The sequence below is a fragment of the Ciconia boyciana genome, chromosome 16 (assembly GCF_034638445.1).
Source record: "Ciconia boyciana chromosome 16, ASM3463844v1, whole genome shotgun sequence".
Classification (NCBI taxonomy): domain Eukaryota; kingdom Metazoa; phylum Chordata; class Aves; order Ciconiiformes; family Ciconiidae; genus Ciconia; species Ciconia boyciana.
Window position 1 is genome coordinate 1,158,760 of NC_132949.1, and position 26,318 is coordinate 1,185,077.

General features: G+C 44.9%; 1 protein-coding gene across 5 annotated transcripts in view; it reads left to right on the forward strand.

Moving 5' to 3' along the window:
- RPTOR (regulatory associated protein of MTOR complex 1) overlaps positions 1 to 26,318 on the forward strand; it is a 164,049-nt gene that overhangs the window by 99,965 nt on the left and 37,766 nt on the right. For 3 of the 5 annotated variants that reach the window (XM_072880878.1, XM_072880879.1, XM_072880882.1), the window contains 11 exons: positions 4,335 to 4,409; positions 5,049 to 5,114; positions 5,757 to 5,948; positions 7,220 to 7,360; positions 9,351 to 9,468; positions 10,890 to 11,030; positions 11,480 to 11,638; positions 18,720 to 18,838; positions 19,201 to 19,269; positions 24,423 to 24,526; positions 25,566 to 25,749. In XM_072880878.1, the coding sequence (XP_072736979.1) occupies positions 4,335 to 4,409; positions 5,049 to 5,114; positions 5,757 to 5,948; positions 7,220 to 7,360; positions 9,351 to 9,468; positions 10,890 to 11,030; positions 11,480 to 11,638; positions 18,720 to 18,838; positions 19,201 to 19,269; positions 24,423 to 24,526; positions 25,566 to 25,749 (1,368 nt within the window). The remainder of the gene's footprint in view (positions 1 to 4,334; positions 4,410 to 5,048; positions 5,115 to 5,756; positions 5,949 to 7,219; positions 7,361 to 9,350; positions 9,469 to 10,889; positions 11,031 to 11,479; positions 11,639 to 18,719; positions 18,839 to 19,200; positions 19,270 to 24,422; positions 24,527 to 25,565; positions 25,750 to 26,318) is intronic. The other 2 variants (XM_072880880.1, XM_072880881.1) reach the window with 1 other exon arrangement.

Consider the following 26,318-nt stretch of genomic DNA (forward strand, 5'->3'; position numbering starts at 1 on the left):
GCTTTGAAACAGAACAGCAGCAAAAATACTTTAAAATTTTGTATTAGGATTTCTTTCCGCTGCTTCACTCGCTAGCTCCACAAACAAGTGGTGCAAGTGAGAAGGGAGAAGAGGGCAACTTCAGCAGGCAAGTGCAATGAATGCTGCCGAGGGAGGGGACAGGCAGCGCGAGTTGTCACACCATAAAAGGAGCTAATGTATTGTCATATTGGAAGCTAAAAGCATGCGTTCTTGTTATATGCTACATGTCAATAAAGACATGTCTTTTCCCTCCTCTGCTGACACAAGGTTTGGCCATGTATGTTTGAAATGCGTTCAGTTTCAAACAAAGTTTAACAAAAACCAATATCGCACAGCCTGCATTTTGTGCGGATTCCAAGTCCTCTAACACTACAGCCTGCTCCACTTCCCCAGCCCTCTGCATTTCCAGAAGGTAAATTTATCTAAACGAACCACAAGACCGGTATCTGCACGCTCCAGGATGAGACACGCTCTTTTAGTGTTTTGGTTGAGCCAGCGGAGCGGCAGTTTATGACCTGCCGGAGCCGTGGAGAGCACACTGTGCTGCGCGTCAGCATCCTTTTCTCCGGGACGGCCTTTTGTAAGACTCGGAGGGGGATGACTGCAGGGGCATGCTCCGTGAGTACGAAGGCAGGCAGGCAGGGAATGCTGACCGAAGGTAGATGCAGTAATTAATTGTTAGGCTGGGTGGAATCGCTGTAGCGTTAGTGCTGCGCGTGGGGCGGGGGTGTGGGTCTGAGGGTGCGATGCTCTGCCTGCACTGCGCGTGCATCTTCCGGGCTCGGCTCTGGTTCGGGTGGGTGCTACCTCCATCACCCAGGCAGAAGCTATTGCCTAGCATATGAGAGCGTGTTTATTTTCAAACATTCTGCCAGATAATCTTCACCCTCGCAATAATTGTACAGTGCTGTCTCTCTCCTTCATCTGCTGTCCCCTGTACGTGTACTTTATTTGGTTTCAGGAGACTGTAGCTGATGAAATTACTTTCATTAGACGGGAGTTCAGCTGATTGCTCATTCCTCTTTGCATTTGGATGTGACCGAGAACAAGTTATATAAGGCTTGCTGGTGCCCTGGAGAGCAGAATATCCTGCTAAGATAATATTTCTGTTCTGGTCCCTCCCTCTCTTTGGGCCGGGAGGCAGAAGGAAGGTGTTCTGACACGAGGCAGCAGTGTAGTATGCCATGTGTCCCTTCAGATGATACCTTCAGTAGGCATGGTATGCTGTGAGGAATTGTGGTTTGTCATAAAAATGACAGGATAAATCAACGATATTATAGAAACATTGCACCTCGGACAGAATTGTTTGTGTGTGATCTATGGGTGTCCCTAGTAAACATTGGAATATTTAGATTAATCTGTTTTAGTTCCATGTATAATCAGGTGATTTTTCATAGGATATTCATTGAGGACTCTATAGTCATCTCTGCCTGAAGCCTGCTGCGGTATTGCTAGACAATCCACCTGCAGAGCTGCGTAGCGAGTGATGGTTCAAAGTTGCCTACTGTAGGTATCTGGCAGGTATAGCTTGGGGTAGGAGTAGCGTTGTGTGCTGCCCCGTGGAGATGGCTATAACACTTGCAAATACGGTTTAGGTCAAGAATTTGCTGCATGCTGCATTGATAATGTTTGGTAAACAGCACCTTCTAAATCTTAAATACTTGAATTTAAAGGGAAAAAAAATCCCCCCACCTGTAATAAGGGTTATAATCAGGAATTTAAGCAAGACCAAAAAAAACCTGCACATTAAACGGTACTGAAAATGGGAATACTACTAAAGTGGGACAGCGAAAAAGAGATCTTACCACTCCAAAGAACCGGCTGAAGACAATAGAAAACAAACATTCCTCATACTTTTTAAAGCAATGGAGTGATGTAAATAGTATGCTTACCTTCCAGATTTAGCAGGATTTTGACTACCACTTCTCATCTTATGATTTATACAAATATTCAGGTTAAGTGTTCCCTGAGGATAATTTGGTAAAGCTACCCACCCGGGGAGTGAGGGTTCACTGACCAGCGTGGTCGCCCAGGTCACCCCTGGGCTCTGGCAGTGCTGCTGTATCCCGGGAACTTGTGACATTTTTAGGGATAAGTTACATAGCACATATGTTAATTAGGGAGAAGGAGGAGATCTGTGCTTTATATTTTATGTAAGTTCTGAACTTTCACACCAAGCCTGCAGCTTGTTTTGGTCATGTTGTATTATTACTCACAAGTGTAGCTGCTTATTTCTTGAGGAGGAGGTGTTACTGATGCTGGCTTTCCATATTGTTCACAGGATCTAAGCAGGGAGGGTTTGAGCAAGTGTGCTGGCTTTATAGATGTCGCCTCCCTCCCTCGAGCCTCAGGTAGTTGGGTAACAGTGGCAGCACAATAAATGTAGTGTGAAGATGGGCAGCCTTCTCTTTGTTGGTGTCTGTTTGCCTACATTATAGCGAAGAGGTTGTTTTTTGTAAGGAACAGAAAGTATTCACACTGAGAATGAAAAGGGGGGAAAAAAGGAAGCCTGGTTTTTGTGCAGCATTACACAGAAGTCAGGAAAGCCTCTCGTAGCTGCAGCCTGGCATCAATCCATTCCCTCCGCTCTTTGGTCTGCCAAAAGCAGCATCTTTACTCCCTTCAGCAATAAAATATTCTCTTGCATCTCCGTCTTGCCATCCCCTCTCCTTTCAACAATTAGTTCCCTCCTTCACCTTCTACGCCTGATAAAAAATACATGATCCTGTCTCTGGCATGAAGCATACAACAGAACCGCAATCACGGGGGAAACTGATTGCCAAGTCAGTATTTCCTCCCTTAAATTCTCACTTTCATAGTATGTATTCTTTCGGTTTGACCCTAATATGTCAACCTGACGCCTGAGTTGGTATGTTAGCAAAAACATGGTGTATGCCACGTGCTTCACTGCTGATACTACCCCAGGAAAACCTGCATTATTCTCCTTACAGGCTTTTAAAGACAGGGGAGTTGCTCTGCAGTTTTTGATTGCGGGTAGTAGGAGATCGTGCTACTACATGCTACTGTTGTACCGATGTAATACATGTTAGCACTTGACCAAATCATGCAGCGATTAGTCTCGTTTGTGTAGATGAGTTGAAATCTTCTTGTCGAAATCTAGTCCTGCCTAGGTGGGGGATTGGACAGAATACAAAGAATGAATATATAAAGAATGAGTAATTCTTCCTCCGCCCCCCACCCTTACACATTTACTGGTAACGGCTCAGTGATGTGGGTCACTAAGAGAAACATCTGCTAGGTTTCTTGCGTGTGGTAGTCTCCAAGAGTTGTCCCGCTTGTGGAAGACGGTACTTTAACATTCACAAGACGCTTACTCGCGCATCCTGGCTGCCAGGCTGAGCTGGAAAATCAGCTACAGTGGTACAGAAAGAACCGGGGAGGACTGTGCTATCAAACTGCACCTTCCATAATCGTGGGGAAGGGGGTGCTCTGTTTATCGAAGAAGGGTCACACACCGGGCTCGTCCAAGAGCTCCCCGAGCTCTGCAGTCCTGTGGGTAGGACCGGGTGGGCAGCCGGGGGGAAGAGCAGGGACCCCAAGAGCGCCCGCAACAGCCGCGTGCTTGGCAGCCGGGAGTGCCCACCGACGTCTGAACATGCAGCACAAGCTGCTTTCTTGACTCGTGGTAGCTAGCGTGTGACCATAACGTCCTCTGAAAGGAAAGGGCAGGGCACTTACTCCCTGCCTGGGGAACATTACAGTTTTGACTGGGGTTTTGCACTAGTTGGGTAGCTGTCTAACTGTAGAACTAGAAGATAGGGAGCAGCAATTATCAGCAAAGCTGATCTATGGTAAGCTAATTGCCTTGACATGGGATTGGAAATGTGACATGGGATTGACATGTCAAAAGTGGAGAATTAGACATGGAGCTTTTAGAAGATCTAATCTTACATAATTTTTATTCTGTTAAACGTAAAAAAAAAAAAAAAAAATCAGAGTCCTCCTCCGTTTTGCCTTTGGCTCTTAAATAGTGGCAAAGGTTTAATGTGGGACAGAGATGTCAAATGTAACTCTTCTCCTAAGCAGGAGGTCACATTTCCAGCTGCTGTTTCTGTCGCGTTGGGGGGTGGCAGAGGGTTCCTTGCTGTAGACGCTGCTCCTCCCTGTCGGCCCTTCTGCTGCGGGGATGTTTGGTTGCGGCCCCGATGGAGGGCTTGCGCGTTATTTTGCTTCTCAAATGAAAATGAGATTTGAGAAAAATGATTAAGACATGAAATATTCGTACATCGTTGGAGGAAAAAATACTTTCATGTTATTGTACTCACTGTGTCTTTCTTTGTCTCATTTTTCAGTCATGCCAAGCTGACCTTGTGAAGGACAACGGTCACAAGTATTTCCTTTCAGTTTTGGCAGATCCTTATATGCCAGTAAGGACAAGTCATCTTTATTCAGCCTCTAGCAGTTGCTTAGCTTGTCTTAGCTCACCTGTTGCTGTTCTGATGCAGTTGGTGCTAACGGGGGACTGCCTCCCACCTCCATCTCCTGTGACGCCCACTGCTCTGCTGGAGAGAGTCATTGCTGAGCTGTGGAGTCAGTGACCAGGGGAGTTAAAAACGCTCCTGCCAGGTTGCGTGATAGAGACGGCCAAATCAAACAAGAATTTGCAAACTTGTTCAAAGTTATATAAGTGCAGATTACGCAGCGGTGACGATGGGAGCTGGGGGCTCCTGGGGGGCGGGTGCAGAGGCAGACTAATTGCGCTGTAACTTTCCTAATTCCTTCTGCAGAAGCTTTTTGTGGTTTCCTGGAATAGGTATTTGTACGCCTCCTCCAGAGCAATGTACGGAGGTTGGTTGGGAGGATCATATTGGCAGTCTGATGAAGTGTCTCAGGTGTAGCTAGTGACAGGACTGCATGACAAGAAAATTTTAGCTTTCTTTCCCCTCTCTTGTTCTTGTAATGTGATACAAAGTGCACTTAGAATAATCTTGTGTTTCAGAAAGCATGGGATATGGTTGTTCTCTGACCTGTTTTCTAGATAACAATTAGTTGTATATTGTTTTAAGGCTGAGCACAGGACAATGACTGCTTTTATCCTGGCTGTAATTGTTAACAACTACAACACTGGACAGGTGAGTCCTAACATCCGTTTTCCTTTCATTTTCTCCTACCTCTTCTCTGCACTGTGCCTTCGCTTTGATAAAAGTGTCCTGGCTTGCGTTAAAGCACAACCCTGAACTGGAAAACTGAAATAGAAGATTGCTTTACATTATTTTGTGTGGATTAAAAGAAAAATTGGCCTGGAGGTGTGACAAACACATGATGTCCCTGGCACCTGGAAGCAGAGGTTAAGGACACAAGTCCCTCGACAAGTACCCCTCCAGGCAGCACGCTGACGTGCTGTTAAAGAAATAGTGCCTAGTTCTGTCAAGTGGAAACTTGATGGCTGTGATAAAGTTCTTGGGAAGGGTATATGGAATGAGCCATAAACCTTGGGGCTCTGACAGGTGCAAAGAGTATTTCCAATGAGGAAAAACAGGCTTTATGCATTAGAGGAAGTATTTCTAATGCTCAGCTATTTAACTAGCTATAACAGCACGTAGTTGACCTTCCCTCCATGCTGCTTCCAACTGGTATTTTATAACAAAATCAGTATATAACCACTGAATAATTATTTTCTCTCGATTTCCTGTCTGTTTCAGAAATAATCTTCTTTTTTGATGATGAGGCGGGAAGCTGTCATCCAAAATAAATTGCATTGATTTGTGTTTTAGGAAGCTTGCCTGCAAGGAAACCTGATTGCTATTTGCCTGGAGCAGTTAAATGATCCACATCCTCTTCTGCGTCAGTGGGTGGCCATTTGTTTAGGACGTATTTGGCAGAACTTTGACTCAGCAAGGTGGTGTGGCGTGAGAGACAGCGCTCATGAAAAGCTCTACAGTCTCCTCTCGGATCCAATCCCAGAGGTAAAAATCCAACTTTTTAAGTAAACGCCAGTTGAGTTGTCAGAATTCTGGCAGAGGGCTACAGAAATACTTTCAAAACCAGGGCCTTCAAGAGCTTTACAATTGTGTCTGGTTCAAAGAAAGATCTTATTGCATTTCTTCAAGGTGGGAATCCTCCAAGCCCTGCAAGAGAAGTAACCAAAGAAACACAGGGGGAGTTCATACAGCCCGAAAGCCCTGGAATCTTGGCACCAGAGTTAGGAAACACCATGGTTTTTGCTTACGTGCATATCGGAAGCTTGTTAAAAATGTGGTCCCAGAACACACTGTATATTGCAAAAAAACCCTCTGGTCTTTTTGGCCCAGTAGGAAAACTGTTCTCCTCCTGGTATCTGTGAAAATACATCTTTAATTGAATGTGTTTTACCTTTGTGACAAGCTCTCCAAGAGCGATTCTTGTGCAGAGCCTGGCTATGATTGACAGAGCCTGTCAGACCCCAGTGAAATTACATCGTGTGTGGGAGAAGTAAGCCTGGAGATAAACACCATTGCTAACGTGCAGCGATTAAAGATTAGACTCCTCTTTACATTCAGTCTTCCTGTCCTGCATCCTCGACCTCCTTTCTCCGGCCCCATCTTCCCCCATTTTATAAGCAGCGTTTGTGCGAAGGTCGGGTTGACTGTCCTTACGGCACACCCGCACCTCTCTGTGAGAAGCCAGAGCGAGCGTTTCTGCTTTGGGAAGCACATCCTGCAGTTGCTGATTGCACTATATCCCCACCGTTTGCAGTCTCTGCCAAGGCAAGCCGTAAGCTTACCAGGCTATCTGATCCTTCTGTTCTTTGTGTGATCTGGCAAAGTTTACCCTGACTTGAGCTGCTGTCTTTTCTGCTTTTCTTTTTTCCATCATCTTCTGCCTTTCTGTAAGCCCTTATCTGAAGACTGTAGTTCAGCACTCTTATTAAAGAGATTCACATCCCAACAGTAACTCCCTGTGTACCTTATTCCTGTTAATTAATATTCTAGGCAACGTCAACTGGAAAAATCACCCATGGGAAGGTCACCGAGTATTCTGGGAAATTAAATATACTCCTGCATGTGTGAATACTTAAAACTCAGTGCTTTGCTGAATCTGGTTTGGCTTTTACTCTCCATGGGCTTCTGTTTAGCCCTCACTAGTTACCTGACACAATAGTTTCCAGAGATGCCATTTGTGGGGATAAAAAAATCCCACTGGCAAACTTTGGGCTGGAAACAGGAGGAAAATAATAATGAATGTTTGTGTCTCACAGGTTCGCTGTGCTGCAGTCTTTGCACTGGGAACATTTGTGGGCAACTCGGCTGAACGGACCGACCACTCCACCACCATCGATCACAACGTAGCTATGATGTTGGCCCAGCTCATCAACGACGGGAGCCCCATGGTTAGAAAGGTACGGAAAGGCTGGCGGTACGGAAGTTTGGTATGCTGATGAGTTCTGCACTATCCCTAATCAGAGCACGCATTATTTAATAGACTTTTCAATGAATTTGACTCATTTGGAAGTATCTGTTTCATTGTGAAGTCTTTTGACTTCAGTTCCTGCTGAGAAGCACCACGCACGCATGACGACTCCAGTGAAAGCAGCAGCATCGACCTACTGCTGTGGCTGAGGGCTCGGCACTGAGCCTTACGCTGCACGCTCAGGGTGGTCGCATGCAGTAGCGTTCTGGGATGCCGTTTTATCCACTTGCCCTTTTTCAATGCACATATTACAACATTTCATTTACTCTGCAATATAAGGAGCCTACTGACAGCAATAATACAAGTAAAGTGTAGTATGTCATCGTGTCCAGGTGTTGACGAGCTTGTTGTTCAGATCAAAATGTTTCTGCTGTTTAACTCTGGACCTCTGATTTAGCCCATGTATTCCACTAAGCCAATGTCTGAAATAGGAGTAACAATCTCAGGATTTTGTGGGAATTTTTATATCCTGTTTTTTTAATTTAAAGAAAATGCGAAGACCGGGATAAGGAAGGAGAGCAATTACACTGAAGTCTTTTTCAGGTGCACAGAACACTGAGAATTCTTGCTGGGCTACTCTTCTACTAATGCTCTTCTGTTGATTACTGTTTAGACTGCAAAATTTTTCATTACGGGATCTAAGGTTTTACATGAAATAGTAATGTGTTGCTAGAAACATGGAGTGTGTGGCAGTCCTAGGGGAGGAAGAAGAGAAGAGAGTAAGAGTGCTGTGGCGAGAACGTGAGAGCTCTGTGCAGTAAGAAGATCTTGCTGCTTTTAGAAACCACAAGGACGGATGACAGACAAAGTAATTCTTCAGGTTTTGGAGAATTACAATTTCTGATGCGCCATTGTACATCAATAGTATGTTAAATAGTTTTTGACGTTCTGGATTGTTCTTGATGGGTGTACTTAGGTGTCCTAACGCTTGTGTTTACTTAACTGGAACATCAATACCCTGACAGTTGTCACCAGCATTGTGAGGATTAATTTTTGTTGTCTCATTCCAGCATTTGATCAGTTTAATTCAAGAGAGAAATGCATGTCACACTATATGCTCTTTGAGATTCATAAATCTCTCTTTTGGAGATTAGTTCCCTGAAGAGAGAACAGCAACCAAAGCCAGCTCTCCACCCCTCCTGTTTGCTGTTTCCAAGTGCCTAGCAAGCGGTACCTAATTGAGGGTCTGAAGTTCACCTTCTCTACCCTCCCCACCCCATCCCAGTGATTCAGGCGCTCAGGTTGCCACTATGAGAATGAACGGACTGATGATCCCTTGCAGGTAGGCAGCACCGTTCTCATGTTAGCTGCTGACTTTGCAGGTCAGTACGAGACACTGCAGTTCAGCGTAGGATTCAAACACCAGGGTTCTTCGTGGAAGAGCTGAGCCGTGTCCCCAGGGGTCTCTTGTCAGATTTGGTTTCCTTCAGCTCAGAGCAAATGTAGGACAGGCTGTAGGACGAGAGCTCTGCTCTGTGCATACGTGTGCAGCAGAGGGAGAGGGTCAGGCTGTGCCACGGAGGGCTGAGGACACTGATCCTCGGCACAGCTCATTGCTGCTCTGCAGGAAACACACGCTTCTCATGGGTGAGCGTGCTGCATGCGCAGGAGCAGAGGGAGCTGGGTGCTAGTCTCCAGTTCAGTACTTCTGTGACACTGCATCAGTTTGACAACATTGGGCAGAATCAAAGAGTAGCGGGAGCCTGTTCAGGTATAAAAGAGTTGTGAAGAACTAGACTTGAAACAGAGCGCTCTGGCTTTCTTCAGTTCATATCTGTGAAGTGAAGGGAAAATTATTAGTCTGGATGGCCACCTGCTAATATCAACAGTAGTGACCATCTTGTTCTGTGCTTCCCTTTGATCCATTGTTTCTGACCTACGTAACTATGAAATATCTGTTTCTTCTGCCCTTTCCGTAGGAGCTGGTGGTAGCTTTAAGTCACCTGGTGGTTCAGTACGAGAGCAATTTCTGCACCGTCGCCTTGCAGTTTATGGAAGAAGAGAAGAATTACCCTCTCCCTTCTCCAGCTGCCGCAGGTAGGTATTTTGTGTTCCTGTGGGCAGGAGATGTATGGCCTGAGGCACTTGGAAGCTTTTATTTAAGGAGCTTGCCCAACACAATGAAATTCTTGGTGGTGGTGATTTATCAAACAGTACCGTTGCTACAAAGTTGAACGACGTGGTGGGTAGCTCAAATGTCTGTTTAGCACTATAATGTACTGCACTGGAGAAATGCATCCTCTGCTGAGTCTCCATCTAAAAGCTCACCAGCAAGTTGTAGAGACTGCACACCCTGTCAAATTCAAAGGGATTCCCTTCAGATCAAGATTGAAGTATATTTGTTGAGGCAGTAGACAGGCTTACCAGGCTTCCCCCCCGCTCAAATCGTACCTGAAACTTCAGTATCATGTTGACCGAATGAGAAGCCTCACCACAGAACAACAAACCAACCATACTCTTTGCTACTGTAAAGCACCAGGCAAGAAGCAGTGAAGAACTTTATGCTCTGGGCCTACGGTCCCATCCCTGTTGTTGTGTCTAGTGCTTTATGTGGGGAATGAAAAGCCCTAGTGAACCTCACGTTTTCTTCAGATGTTAAGTACATTGGAAATCTTGAAGGATAATGGGGCTGTTGCAATGGAAGCTTGGAGACAAGAGCATGTGCTGTCCCTGCAATGAGTAGTTTAATCTCCCTATTGTCTGAATAACTTGACCATATTGGAAAATAAGCTTCTTCACATTTGTCCTTTTTGCTGCAGGAAACAAACATTACATGCAGTTTATATAGTGCTTTTCCTTATCCAACAGAACCCTGCAGTATTTATAGGTAGGATGCACTGGAAGCGTTGGCCCCACCACCATAATGCAGCCACCTCTGCAGTGAAATAAAATAGCTATTCCGAAGCCATGGTAGTGTGTGTATTCAGGAATGAAAATGAGAAAGTTTGGGAAATAAGTACCCAGGTCACGGGTAAAATACGAGTTGAAACCAGGCCTGAAATTTGGTGAGGAAACCAGAATTTTCATAACTCTTTACAATGAGAAAATTTACCAGATTTTTAATGAGCAGAAGCAGACAGAAGCCTGCAAATGCTGCCTGCTAAATGGCGTCTGCTCTAGCAGCGTGTCCTAGCACAATGTCTGGGCAGTGGCCCAGCATCGACCTGGAGAGAAGGGTTATCATGCCTCTCTGGGTAGTCTGCAGGCACTGGCAAGGCTCGGCTTACCTGGTTTTATTGGATGTAACAAAATCACAGCCTAAACAGCAGAGACACACAGTCCTTGCTGGTTATGTGCACAGAGGATCCTTTGTCATACCTCATTCTGTTTTAGCCTAAGGGGCAATGACTGAATTCTGTTCATTTTGGTAGTATTTTAGTTATATATTTGCTGGGAAATAACCAGAAGGCTCTGATTGCTTTGGTTACATCTATAATTGCTAAATGTTGCACCCACAGAGGGTGGGAGTTTGACACCAGTGCGAGATGGTCCATGTACACCGAGGCTGCGGTCCGTCAGCTCTTACGGGAACATCCGAGCAGTTACCACAGCTAGGAACCTGAACAAGTCCTTGCAGAACCTCAGCCTGAATGAAGAATGTAAGAGACATCTCAAAATTATTTCCTTTTTCTTTGCCTCTTCTTTTCCCCGCTTCTCCTGCAAGCTAGGAAATACCATGTGCAAAACAACATGAGCTGAAACTAACGTCGTAGCCCAGATTATCCAGCTGCCAGCTCCAAGGGCTTAGATGAGAAGCCCCCTCATAAATAGTTTCAGTTTTCTAGTCATTAGTATCGATTTTTCTGAGTGTTTGGGGACTAAAAAGTTGTCTTCCAATTTCCTAACATACATGGATTTTTAACTGATTCATTTCTGACCCCTTGATGCTTACTCTGTATTTAAACATTCAGCGTTTAAAAGGCGACATTGTGGATTTGCCTACGCCTTCACTGAGTGTTGTAGGATTTAGAAAAGGGCTGTTACGCCTGGGTAAAAATTGTGCTCTCACCAGTTCTTGTTTCAGATCTGCCCCCTTTTCTTTTGGCAGCTGGAAGCTCTGTTGCGTTTTCTCCTGGGAATCTCAGCACCAGCAGCAGCGCCAGCAGCACCTTGGGCAGCCCTGAGAATGAGGAGTATATCCTGTCCTTTGAGACTATTGACAAGATGAGACGAGTCAGCTCTTACTCTTCTCTGAATTCACTAATAGGTGAGTAAAGGCTCTCCTACCCCTCTTTTGGCATCGCCTTTCTTCACATGCTTGCACTAGCTTTTGTGGAAAGTTTGGATCTTAGCTCCTGCTAGATCTTAATCCAACAAAATTTCTCGTAATGCTAGAAACGCTACGCTTGTGTTTGGTTAGGCTATAGGCAGAGCAGAGTCCCTCCTGCTCTGATGGAGGGACTGGAAACGAGAGCTGTTGGCTCCAGCTGCACGCTTCACTGGGACGGACAGCAGTCCTGTTAGGAATTTGAGCACAAAAATGTAGCGTATACAGGAATTTCACGTCCACTGCAGTTTCATTGGCTAGAGAAGGAAAGCAAGGACTCCCCATCGCATGGACGTACCAGTTGGGCACACTGGCACTAACTGCTTCCCCTGGTTATTTTTCACGTAGCTTGTATTTCTATACAGCACAGCCACTTTACTGTGTTACTCATCCAAGGAAGCCTTACCTAGCTAATTTCTTATGCAGGTTTATATATGCATTGTTAAAATAGGACATAAAAAAGAAGAAATCCCAGGCTGTGTCTTAAAAGCAAAAAGACTGAGTATTTCATAGAAATCTGCTTTTGTGCAAAAAGTTCCGTGGCTGATCCCGCTGCCTCCAATCCCCTCTCCATTATTTCCTCCCGGATAAGCAGCTGTAACATCAGTAACAGCACTGAACTTTTTAACACCGCTCAACAGTCCCTTTCTCTCCCGGAATCTGACTCTCTGGGTAATGTACTGAACTCTGCGAAGAGCTATAGCACAGAAGGAAAGGAAATTTTACTTGTATTTATGCAGTGCATGGCTGATTTGCGTGCAATGGATTATTTGCGTTTCTTTTCTAGAACAAAACTGGAATGTTTTTATTAAGCTAGTTCAACTCAGTTGTTTTTCAAGTAACTTTCCCAGTCGTGTCCGATTGCTACAACAGCATTGCTTTTAACTAGCTGAGGTTTTTCAAACAATCTAAACCGTGGGATGATAACACAGACAACATGCAGAAGGACCTGGCTTTTGGAACGGGCTCTTTCCGGGAGCAGGGGAGGCAGTATGCGGCAGAGAAGTCCTGGGGGAGGTCTGTGTATTTTCTTTGAAATCAGTAAATGTGCCCATATTTTTCTAGCCTTCAAAAATCAGTGAAAAAAGAGTGGTATAACTCGGAGAGGAGTCCACCTGGGTGAGAGACTTGCCTTGACTGAAGAAACTTTTTGCTCTACTCTGTATTTCTGGAAGAAGTAATGGTGATTTGGCTCTCCTGAGTTGAAACATTCTGGGACTGTAACTCTTGAGCCCCTGTGGCAGTTTAAAGCCATGTGTTCATTAGAAACTTGATAAATTCGTTCACTTTTGAGTGTAGGTAATGAAATTGGAGCTTCTAGAGCATGACAGGAACGTTAGGAGATTTTTCTCCATCTTAAGCTAGAACTTGAGTTTTCCTCATTTCCACTGGTGCAAACTGGTGTCTGCTTTTGATGGCTTGTGTGCGTCTCACAAGAGCTTTGCAGCACAGTTCGAAAAGAATCCAGAGATGAGCTGGAGATGAGTGAGGGAGACCTAGGAAAACAAAAAGAGCAGTTCTCCAAAGCCTCCCTCATTCCTGTTCAATCAGAAGAGCTCATATCCAGCTGGAAACGACAGAGCTTACAGAAGTGTTTAAAATTCATAACTCACACAGAATCCCATTACCTTCAGCATTTGCCTGCTGAAAGCTGGGCCTTTTTCATTTCTACTGAAGAATCACCATCTTCCAGCTTGCTCTCTCCTGCTCCCCAAGGGAAGAGTTTTCAAAACGTCGTCAGCTCCAGCCACTCTCAGTAGTGCTGCGGCTGCTGCACAGCCAGCCCACACTCAGATTAACCCCTTTCTTTAAAGTTTTAGTGTGCGATAAAATACTGCTATACTGCTAGCAGGAGTGGGTAACTCGAGAGGAGCCCACCTGGGTGATAGACTTGTCTTGGCTGAAGAAATGTTTTGCTCTACTCTCTTTTGGAAGAAGTAATGGTGATTTGGCTCTGCAGTAGTGACTCTGCCAAGTATTTGAGACAGGCAGAGCAGTAAAAAGGATGCTTTGGGCACATGGGTAGAATCAAACCAAAGCAGAAATCTAGTCTGTAATAACAAAAGTAGAAATTTTCAACCACAGTTTAATTCTGTATTCTGTACTCTGCATTCCCTAGGTTGATTCACTGATGTTCAGGGCTTTCTTCCCCTCTTGCGATTTGAGGAACATGGTGCTAGAGGGATTATTCTGGATCAGTCTATCCACTTTACTGACATTGCGGCATCATACGACGTCCTTCTTCCCATAAACTTGAGCAAAACCTCTCCGTTCCTTCTTGTTCCACCTTACAAACAGCTTCCTAGCTAACTATAGGCCAAATGCCCCCGTGTAGTGCCTCCCCCAAACGCAACACATACTTTTAGTCTAGGTGTGCTGCTTTCTGGCAGGCTGTTCCTTGGCCAGACAGTCCTGTTACCAGAAGAGACATTTATTTCTGGCCCGCATTTTCAAGCTGGCAAGAGGCAGTTTTTGGTTAGTCAACAAAGACATCAGTTTGGATGGGAAGCTAAGCCTTGCTACTTTTTCCATACACCTAGTCATTAATCTTGGTGTCCTGGAAATTTTTAGTTTAGGTTAGTTTTAAGATAGGAAAATGGAAGGAATTAAGATGGGGGGTTTGCATACCTTGAGGCTGATTATTCATATTCAAACTGCATGATTAAAGTCTTTGTCCTGCAGAGAGCATCGCTGGAAAGATCATATTAAGGAATGATCAAAGAAGGAGGAAAATAAATCTTGGAGCGATGAAATGCTGGGGAATGGTTCTCTTTGCCAGCAGGAGAGGCTGGGGGCAGAGAACTATTTGCCACGTCACAGGATCTGTTCTGAAGAGCTACCTTGAAGTAACGCTTACAGCAGGAGGTTACTGCAGTGAGGATGAGGAAAGCGCGGGATGTAGGCGGACGGTGAGCCGCAGCAAGTTAAGAGAGTGAGTGTTGGGACAGGTAGAGCCTCCTTCTCTGTCACTAGGCAATATATTTAAATGCACAATCATAATGAGAAGTAACTGGTCAACCAGCAGTATTTATAAATAGTAACTTGCCTAGTAGCAAAATACAGGGATCTGAGTGGGTTTTGGAAATGGAAGCTTGATGTCGAGGTTTCCTGTCAGTTCATGCTATTTACCCAGCATTATGGAAGCGAGATGGAGGAGCCTAACGCAGCGGCCAGGGACAATACTGCATAGCTCAGTAAGCCAGAAACCAGTTTGTGTGGTCTTGCTGAGGCAACAGGGAAACCAGGATGGGGAGAGAAGCGTCAGTGTGTGATAGCTGGGAACAGAGGAACATGGTTGGTTTTTTTGGTTTTATCCCCCCCCCTCCAATGTGCCGTTATTTGCCCTGGCCTCATTCATGTTCTCCATGGAAAAGATAAAGAGACGTGGCATGGGCTGGTCGTGGTGGGCTGCGTTCATGTTGGCTATGACAGCCCTGGTCCAGGGGAAGTACCTGCTCTGAGGGAACATACTTTTTCCTAATGAGCTGCTTCTGGTTTCTGTTGGAACATTAAAAAGCTCATGCTTTGCCGTTTGAATTGCCGTCAGGGGCTGGAGTGTGCAAGAACCTCTTTGCATGGCCCCGTGCAGAGACCAGCTTGCAGGCTGTGAGGTCTGTGCAAGAAATGCTGATTTGCTGTTCCTCTAAGGAACAGGCTGCCGCCCACATTTGCCGAAGTAGAGTTCAGAGAGCGATCCGGTTCAGGTGTTCCCTTCATCTGAGTAGCTCTCGCAGGACCTTCTGTGTCGTTCACGGGAAGAGGAGAGAGTTGTGGGATACGCATTTACAAAGCAGGTGGGATTAGCATCGATGGGAAGCAGATACCCGAGTCCCCGGGTGCCGTTCAGTCTGAAATATTTCACCTGTATGTTTCATGGCATGCCGGTCCGAAACTTGCCTTTCCCTGCAGGCGGGGTGTGCAGGCGCAGGAGCTGTCCCCGGGCCGAGGCGGGCGGCAGCGCCCGTTCAGCTGCTGGTCAGCTTTTGCTGCTGTGCTGGGTGGGGAGTGGACTGCGCCTTCTGGAGATCAAGGCTTAAAATCACTGCAGTGATTTTTACAGGGGATTAGAAAGAAACCCTGTGAAAGCCTGGCAAAACAAAAAGAATAAATAAAAACATTAGCATTCATTTTTGCATCCAACATGGTTCTACCCGTCGTGTACTCAGTGACCCGGCTGCAGGACCTCAGCCAGGTCCCTTCCTCGGGGCCGTTGCATGATGCTTGCTGTTAAATTGGACTAAGAGTTATGCATATGCAAAGAAAATCAAAGTCATCAGTAAAGGCAGGCAATTTATTTTTGACATTCTTAGCAGAGAGGAATCATTTTGTAAACGTAAATCTATACTGCAAGGTCCATTTAACTGGCTTTGAATCAGGCTGACTAATTACAGAGCTGTCTGCTTAGATTAACACCACGTCCCCCTTGCTCGGCTCTCTGTTTGCATCTCATGGATATTTTTTGCATTTTAGTCCATTACATGAAATCAAGCTGCTGTTCCTCCTGCCACCTCTGCTGCCTTCCATTATCCCACCGACTCCAGTGCTCAGGATTTTACAAGGAGCTCTGTCAGACGTGTCACTCGATTGAATCAGTGCAATGAACAACACTGACATGGGTGGGGGGAGGATGGCAGAAGAAAGGGCCGGTCCTTCGAGCACCAGCTCTGAGCCCGAGATGCTTTTGTAGAAATTCCCTCTGTTCTTTTCAAAGGCTGCTGAGCAAATGAGGAATTGCACTGGCGCAGTTCTGTTTTAAATTTGTTTCTTCATGACGCTTAGATGTATTAAAAATGTCGTTGGGCTTTTTCTTTATGACTGCGTCACGAGTGAGGTGGTTATCAGAGACACTGGAAAAACTGATGGGTACCCTCTTGCTCTCCCTTTCTCTCCCTTTCTTTTTACTGTCTTTCAAGGGCTTTAAAAGAAATCAAGCCATTCAGATTTCCCATCGGTCTTTATGTAACTTCTAGCACAGGACAAAATGTAGGAGGTAGAGCTCTGAGCAGACCTCGGACGACATTACCTGGCTAGCTGCTTCAGTGGCTGGGCTTTTTTTCCTCCCACAGCTTATAGCACTTTCTCTCTCTCCCTCTCTTGCTCTTTCTCCTTCCCCCTCCCCTTTTTCTTTCCCTGGTAATAGAAGCTTCCAGGACGAACATGGCAGTTGCAAAAATAAAACCTAAATGGTCAGAAGCCTGGAGAAGACAGACGAGCATCCTTTATGGTTGGGAGGCCTAACCCTCTTCTGAGCAGAGACTTACTTTGTTGTGTATTGACATTTTCTTTACATTAAACACAGACACAAGAGCTTCTGAAAAAGACAATTACTTTTGCCTATTATGACCAAAGCCAAAACCTGAACTTGGATCTGCACCGTCCTAAGTCAGTTCTGCTCAATTCGTGCATGCCGTGCTCAAGAATTCCTTGATTTCATATACTTTGGGCTCTATCTTCAGCTGGCATAAACCAAATATGACAGATCAGTGCCCTTTGACTCTACTGTTATCTTGACAGTTATTGCTTTCTTGGATTATCAACTTCTTCATTTTTCCTAGGTAGATTTAATATTGTTGAATCTTTGTCAGGCCCTGTATCTTCCCCATCTTGGAAAGGTTAGGATTGGCTATAGGAGTCTGTTGTATAGGTAGCCCCTGGCAAATGGGTAGCACTGTCCAAGTGGTGCCGTCATAAATATTTGTGAGATTTCTGCGTGAAATGCTGTAAGTAGACGTCACTTGGAAAATCCTTTGGATGTCAAGCTGAGTGAGACCCCCTTTTCTTTGCTGGTCGAATGAGAGGATGGAGTTAGATTATTGCCTTTGCCTTTTGCAGAATGCTTTCTCACGTGCTGGGGAATTTTTCTGGCAGAAGAAAGATTCCCTTGGCTAATACAGACAAGCATATGAAGTGCAGCGTGCATACTCCTGAAAAATATTACCGTGCACTACTTGCCTTCTTCAGCCAAAATTCAAACCTGGACTGTCCAAGTCTCTTTTCTGTGGTTTGAGGATGAGGTTTAGCAGCTCTGCAAGGTGAGAAGCTGCTTGTTGACCAAGGAACCCTTTCTTCCTAACTTAACACTTTATATTTAGATGCCTCCAGAAACATGAAAGGAAATGCAGTAACAGCTTGATCTGTCATTTACCATTGATTGTGACTCATCTGAAATCCCTATTTTAGTTCCTTTTTTTGTTAGTGCAACCACTTTAATATTGTCCAAATGGCTCAACTCCCAAACAACGGTGTTACAACTATTAGGCATCGTGAGGGTTAGGGGAAAGAATAACAAATTAAAGATTCGCCTTAAAAGCAGCAAAATAAAATGTTCACAGAATTTTGTCAGTTGTTGCAAATGCTTATTAATTTGATTCGTACTTTGAATCTGTCGGTCCCTTCTGCTGAAATACCAAAGAGCAGTTATTCTCATTAAATAACAAATTGGCAATGGAGGAATTGATACAAATGTCAATAGGAAAGGCTGAGTTAGACTTACTGCTTCTCAAAGGTACAGGTCCTAAAGCTTCATTTTTAGCATTTAGATGTTTAGTAATCTTGTAGAATATATAAAACCCTGAACATTCAAGCTGAGTATTAATGCTTAAAACAGCAATAAAAATAACCATAAAAAATATAAGCCAGTAAGTGTGGTTTTATACCATTTAGTATTGTAGCTCAGGAACTCCAAAGACATTATCTGGTCTTCCATTGGCTTCTTCAGATTATTTGCTTCAGGAGCCTAGAAAACTAGCAGTTCACTTGAAGCTTATTTGGGTAATCTTTAATTTATTTTTTTCTCCCACTTTCATTGTACAAGCCCTTGCAGAGTTCACAAAGAAAGACAAAATGGAGGCAAAATGCCCACATAGGGTGTTTTTGAGCTCTTCTCTTGATGTTTTCTTAGATGTCATTGTGATATTTGGAGTTCTAATGAATTTTCTCACATAAGATCAAAGAGTTTGAGTTGATGGATTGTCATGTGCTTGTGGGGCTTTGTTTTTTGTTTTGTTTTTTATTATTTTAGGTGTGAGTTTCAACAGTGTTTATACACAAATTTGGAGAGTACTCCTTCACCTAGCTGCTGACCCCTATCCTGATGTCTCCGACTTGGCTATGAAAGTTCTCAACAGTATTGCCTACAAGGTATGCCTTTCTGTGTTCATGTGTGTCTGTGAAGCTTTTGCATGTTACTTTTTTTTCATGCTTAGGCAAAGCATAGGTAGAGTGAACTGAATAGATCCCTTGGAGGGCTCTGGTAAGTGGTCCTAGTTCAGTCTGGATCTATTGCAGAAGGAGCTTTTAATGTTTCAAAATGATAAACACTCATATGAACTCTTGACCAGGTAAAATAAATAAATGGGGGAGGGCCTGGGGTTGTTTTAGGATGTAAATTAGGTACAGACCTTAGAAGGTAGGTCTTGTTTAGAAGTCTACTTATCTAGATCAGTCCCTGGGGGAAACCTTAAATATACTTCATTAAATTATCCGTTTGCAAACTGATTTAGATTATGCAAGTGGGACTGGCCTGCAGACTGAAGCCACAACGGCTCTCCAATCCAGGTGAACTAGTACATGTGAGTCAGCATGCAGACACCCCTGCCACTACTCACCCCTTCAACCCAGGCCTAATCCGCCTAAACCACCATCCTCATCACATTTCATCCTCCAAGGGTGACAAGATGTCCCTGGAGGCTGCCATCACTGCTGATTCAGAATTGCCAGCTTAGGGAGCTGTAGAAGCACCCTCACCTTCCGTCTGAAACGAAGCACCAGGCCACCCCAGAACATCTTCTCACCAACTGCCTTCCCCCTTCTGCCCCAGTCGGTGGTGTTGGAAAGCTGTCTGAACGCAGTCCTCCCCACGTGCTTTCTAGTTGCTCTAGCATCAAGACCATGAGCCATTGCAATGCAAGATGACGTCTCTTACTGATGATTGCCAGTGAATAATCCTAAATCTTCAGACTTAGGCTTCTAAGCTAAAGTGGCAGTAAGAGATGCCAGCATTGTGCACTACCATTTTAATGCCTTAGAGATTTCTCGCTTTTAAATCTGATTTTCTATTGAGAAAATAGTTACTTATTTGAACTCTCCTATTTGTTTTAAGTATACATGTGAGTGAGTGGCAAAGTCTGGGGTTTGGGATAGAGAATTATTTTGACAGTGGGGGCAGTGAGGTCAGCCCTTCCCTGATGATTCAGATGTACAACAAATTACTGTCGGGCTGGAGGTGCCAAAACTGAGGTGAATAAGAAAAAGAAAAGGTGAAAGATTTCCCCCTCTCTGCTCTAGATGCATGAAACTATTTCGATTTTGTATTTTGGAAGGCTCTTTGCAAAATGAAATGTTACTCCTACTACGGGATTAAAAGGGATATAAAGAGGAACCAGCACTGCTTTTCCTGTCTTAAATATTTTTTCAGGACTCACTCCCTTGCTAGTGGAAAGAGATGTATAAATATTAATAAAGATGCTGCTGTGCCCTGCAGATGTCTTCACTAGCACTGCTATGGGTCTGCTTAGCCAGCAGGAATTTTGATCAGGATGTTGTGATACCCGTAGTGAATGTTATGACTGGTTTGGTAAATTCTCTGTTGATTCTGACAAGTTTGGGCCTAGATGTCTTGGTACTGAATGGAGTCCAAAAGCTCAAGTGGGTGGGTATCATGCATCTCATGCTCTGCTTCTCAGACAGCTGCTCTGTCCCTGGCTTTCTAAGGCAATGGCTTTTCAAATGGTTTTGCAAAATAATAAAAGAAGCATTCCCATTTACGAAGATTTTTATCTGGGGATGCTTCAGTGAACAAAACTTACTTGTTCTCCTTTGCCTTAGCCATAAGATCCATAAGGAAAGTATTTAAAAATGCAATTTGTCCAGCAGTTTGGGCAGCTGCATATGTAGTGGGCTGACTGCTGTGCGCTTCGTGATATTGTGGGCTTTGCTTTTGCCAGTACCACCTGGCGTAGGTGGCTCCTAAAAAGGCTTTTTTAATTTAAAAAAAAAAAAATCCTATTAACAGCCCACCAAACTGGAAGTTAAGGCTTCAGATCCTGGGTTATGATCTGGCCTTTATTCATTTCATTATGGACAAAGCTCCTGCTGTGAGCAATGCTGCCAGGATTTACAGCCTGAACTCCGTGTCTCTGCTGGTGTGAGCTCAGGCAGATTATGGGAGTTGTATGATGTGTAATGCAAATTAGCAACAATTAAATTTTTGCTAACTGTATCCTGAGATCTCTCCTTGGTGCTAATGAAGCTTTGTTGGATGTAAAAGGGAGCAGCCTGGATGCTGCCCGCGGGCCCTTTGGTCCCCCCAAGTATGTGCAAAAGATGCGTTTTTCAGTTTGTTGTTTGAATTTCATCATGGAATAAAAACAAAAGTTGATTTTCTTGCTTAAACAAAAATACTGCTTCAGGGGAAGTACAGCACTTGAATATTCTAGGGTTTTAATCCTTTTGTTCTAATTAATACAAAATGCAAGGAACAAGAGGCTTCATTTTGGAACTTGGACAGCTGAAGGTTTCTTATATTAACACAACTGAACACAGCACTGCGATCCGTACGACGTCGCTTGTGACTGTTGGGCTTTTTAGCTGAAAGACCTGAAGAAATTAGCCATGGGCTTATAATTCTGGATGCTGTCGGTGAACTGCATCTTCATTTTTGGTGAACTACATAGTTAGCCTCAAAATGTTGCCAAGCCCTGTGCTTTAAGTCTTTATGATTTTTAAACATATTTTGTACCAGGGAGGTGTTAGCCATGTAGCTCAGTTGCCCTGATGGGTGATCAGACAACACATTGAGAGCAGTGTGGTTGGAGAGCTTAGCAGAAGTAGATATCGCCACGCTTTTTAATCCCCTGCAGTAAAACACAGGGCCAGTACTGTGAGTTTTGTGGCAGTGCAAAAGTCCAGTTTAAGAGTCTGCATTTGTAAAATAGTTATTTGCAAGGCACTGTGTGAATTTAAAGCAGAATTTTTGTTTTCAGATGAGACCAGTCCTATTCAGGTTTTTTAAGAGCCGTGAATATAGATCTTTATCTACAGGAGAACTCCAGTGGTCTTTAAATAGGGTGATGTCTTTCTGAGCAGCCGGTGAGTAGGTTGCACAGACGTGCATGCTTCCTGGATGTGAAATACGCCGTTTTGTTTCATGGGCTGATTAGACATTGCTAGTTCTCTCACAGATTGCGGCGGTGTTGTGATTTATATTTATGATGTAGGTTGGAATGGTACAACTCTCATTCCCAGCCCGATCTTTTAAAAAACCCAAACCACACTTTTTGCCTGTACCAAAACAAACAAAAAGGAGCCAGTAAGCAATGCTGGCCTTTTAAGACTTTTTGAAATCACAATTAATTGAGGAAAGTTTGCTTCCTCCCAGGTTGCTTCATCCAGCTGTTTTTAATGGAAGGCTCGAGGCTGAATTATCCCAGGAGTTACTCCTCCACGGCATCACTTGGTTCAGGATTTTCTGTGCATCAGCAAGTAATTCTGACAGTGTGCTCCTTTTTTAATTTTTTTTTAACCTGGAGTCAATTTGCAAAATTATGAATTACCATCTCCCCTCCTGAAAAGAGATGATTTGACTGGCAGAGGAGCAAATCCCTGGGAAATGGGGAGCTGCTGCCCCAGCAAAACATGCTGTCCTATCACTGAACGGCGGCCCTCACACTGCTCGCTGCCTTCAGAAAAGAAATTGCTTTTTTATTTTTCCCAGGAAAAGGAAGGCTGTCTGCCACACTCATCTCTCTGCGTACCCGTTCAGCAAATTATCGTTAGCTGACCTTGTCCCTCTGCTGTGAAACAAGGTGACCTGACCTATTTCAGGTGACAGAGACCTGACTGCGAGAATCTTAAAACTGAGCCTTCTGTGACTAATTAAAATTAGTTATGAATAATAATATGTCACTAGTTGCTAAATTGTTTCTGCTTTCTTTCCATTCTCATGGTGTGATCGTCTGTCCCAGCCCCGTGTAGTAACGTCTGCTCACCGGAGACCCCACTGCATTCCTGAGTGATGGGGAGCTGAGTGACCTTTAGGACCCCTCCCACCCCTATGTGAAAAGGAGGAAAAGAACACATAAAATGAGCTTGTCTTGTACGAGGAGGCTGGCTCGGGGGCAGCCAGGCTAACCGGAGGTCATGGCACTTGCCTTCCCAGCTGTAGCAATCTGCTGCTTGCTGGGGTGTAGGTGTGCTGTATGGTGACGGTCATCACCGCTCCTACCCCTTGGAGCCGAACAGACGATGGTCAGGAGGGCTTGAACCCTGTGGAAGCGAGGGAGGCGAAAACCTCACTGGGTCGTTTGAGGAAGGCAGAAGCAGAGGTCATCTTAAAAGGCCTTTTGGCCCCTGCAGGGAGAGGGCAGAGCGTCTCCCAAGCGCAAGCACCTCAAATTTCTCTCTGCCGCAGACACGTGTGGGCTTTGAGTGCCAAGACAGATACCATTGTTCACGATGGTTGTTGGTTCTGCCTTGTAAAGGCGTTAACTTATAAAAGGCTCGTTAGCTGTCTGGGCTCCAGAAGACCACGCATACAGCTCTTGCTCTTTGTGTGCTCTGTGTTTCAGTAGCTGCTGGTCTTAGCTTGGTTTCTGCTGGCTACAAGCCCTAGTGTCATCACCTGAGAACCCCCCTCGGCTCCTGTGCTGAGATGTGGATTTTCATAGTGCTTGAAGAGGTGATAAAAGTCAGCTTGCCTGTGGGATGGCCGTATTTGTCCCTCCAGGTTTTCTGTGCCAGTCTGGGGCTTCCTTTTGAAATTTCTCACATATTGAAATAACTTCTAACATTTCACAGAAGGCGGGGTAATGCAGAAGAGGAGGAAAGGAGTCCGTAAGCAAGGGAGGACTTCTCCCTTTCTAAAGGGGAGGCTTGTTTGCACGGTGTGAGCAGCGTGCTCAGCCTGGAGGAGTGTGAGACAGTGATGTAGCTGCCTGTGCACTTCTCGCTGCCTTTCCCTTGGCTTGCGTTTGAGGCCTTCCCTTGGAGAAAGGGTAAGAACTTCTCAGGCTCTTCACAAACAGGTCTCTTCTGGCTGGTGGCTGAGTGCCAGGGTACTGTTTTGCAGGGGGACTGGCTGTGTTTGTAGAGCTCGGAGCAACCCGACCATGTAAATCCCCTGCCTTCCCCATACGAGCTGTTGTGGTGCTGCTGGAAAGGGCATCCTCTGACAAACTCTGGAAAAGCTCAGCTCTCATTAGGGGAGATGGAGCAGCAACAGGAGGCAGTTTCAGGCGGCTGCTGGATTTACAAGGAGAGTTCAGACTCGAACGTGAAATCAGGGTCAGAATGTGTGCTTGAACGATGGTTGTGGTAAGGACTGCGACCTGCAGTCGCGAGGTGGGAGGGAAAGCCTGGTTGCTGAAGGGAACCCCCGGGCTGTCTGCCTGCCCGGTGGCGGCTTGTTTTGAAGTGCTGGTACAGGTCATAGGCTGCAACTGATTTAGGGAAAAGGCTTAGGTGTTAGTCAAAGCCATTTCCCTGTAGGTAACAGAAGGGTACTTTCTGGTAAGTGTTTTCTGGCTGAAAAAGTAGTGAAATCATCTTATGCGTTGGGAACTGCACAGGGGCTTTTTTCATAGACATTTTTAAACACCCACACGCACACTGATGGAGAGCTTAACTTCATTTAACCCCAGGTGTGCAATTGTATGAGATCATAAACAACTGTGTGTGGTGTTCCGCAGTCTTGGCTGTTCAGGACTCTGCTGTGTTTTTTCTCTAGGCAACGGTAAATGCTCGCCCCCAGCGCATCCTCGACACCTCCTCGCTGACTCAGTCTGCCCCTGCCAGCCCCACCAACAAGGGCATGCACATCCACCAAGTGGGGTAAGCTCCGGTGTTGCTTTCTAGCACTTTCACCATAGTGGCTTTAGGTGCTCCCTGCCAGTGGCCACTCAAGCAGCCGTCCCAGTTAACTGCACCAGAGAGGGTGAACCTGCCACGGTCTCGGTAGCTTCTTGGTTTAGGGCTGGTAAGGTGTTCAGAAACAAAAGCTTTGGGAAAAGGTGGGGAGTTTCTTCCTGTAATTCTTTTTAGGACAAAGAGTAAGAAGCCACACTAATTACCTAAAGATGAATTGAAAGGAAGAGCTCACTGTTGCTGATTTCACTGGTGCAGTCTGGCCTGACCCGTGTGGTATCCAGATTTCCCGTTGAAGTCTAACCTGTATTTTCTGCACCTTCAACTGATAAAAGCCAGGGTTATCTGATGATCACCAAGCAATGCCTAAACTGCAGTGAAACTGAGATAATGGTATGGGCAAAGCTAGGATTTGAAAATCTGATTATTTCCCCAAACCTGCTCTCCAAGAGAAAACACCAGAAAACACCAGAAAACACCAGATCTAGGCTTTGGATCTAGCAGCCCCATAATCAGTGTGCACCAGTAAGATTCACAGTTGAAAGAGAGGGCCTAGAACTGCACAGTGATGTTTTTTTAATGTTTTCTGACAGTATAATGTAACTGTGCAATAAGATAAATCTCAGTTTATGTGTAAATTAAAATGCTTTTCTGTGGGCTGGCAGGACTTCCAGTCTCCCTAATGAAAATACAGTGGCTAGTCGCTGTGCCTTAGGTCAGACATAGCGAGCTGTGGGGGTGTGACTGTTGGACCTGCTGGTTCCCAAAATGTTGATTTTCTTATCCTCAGTCTGGACTTGGTGCAGTCAAGGTTCGCTCTTGTTTTGGGGTTTGTATGTCTTTTGGAGGCGATGGGGGAATTGTGGTGTTCTGCTTTGTTTTTGTAGAGGAAGCACAGCAGTGAAGTATAAATCTTATAAGAAACAAAGTAAAAGTAACGTAATTCACATGCAAGAGTCTCGTGTCCAGTGATACCTAAATCCTTTCCCTCTTTTTTGATCTTTAGAGGGTCACCTCCAACCACTAGTACAAGCAGCTCCAGCCTGACAAATGACGTGACAAAACAGCCAGTCAGTCGGGACATCCCATCTGTAAGACCTGCCAATGTCGGCAACATGGGGGTTCAGTATACTCCCCACTCCCACCAGTTCCCCAGGACAAGAAAAATGTTTGACAAAGGGCCAGAACAGGTAAAGAGACGTGCCTTTCAGACCTGAGTGCTTCCCTGCTCCACTGGGTTTTGTTACGCATTCTGTTCTTTGTGTTTTATTTCTACGTATCTCTTGTTTGCTTCTAGCTTCTGCTAACCGGTAAAATAAAAATTGATTGATTTTTTTTTTCTTCAGGACAAATTTTGTTTTATAGCTTTTGATAGGGCATTATTCACTTCTGGTACTAAGAAGTGTTTAATCAGAGTTGGTTGCTTATTCTTTCATAAACATTTTTCTGCCTGAGTGATAATGCAGAGTCAGATCTGTGACCCTCAGATGCTTTTTCTCCAACCTCAGCAAAGCAGGGACCAAGGAGGAAAAAGGGGGGATTCCTCTTCCTTTAACGTACAAACTGGCATTCCTCTCGAGAGACTGATAGGTGCTTCTGCACCGGAATATTCACCTTCTTTCCACCACCCCGTACGCACTCCACGCTTGGCAGCCCCTCTTTGCTGTGCATAAGGGAGGATGTGAGCCCAGCCTATTGCTAGGAAGACCAAAGCTCGTTACAGGTCGCCCTGCTGGAAGGGAGCTGATCAGTTAAGAGC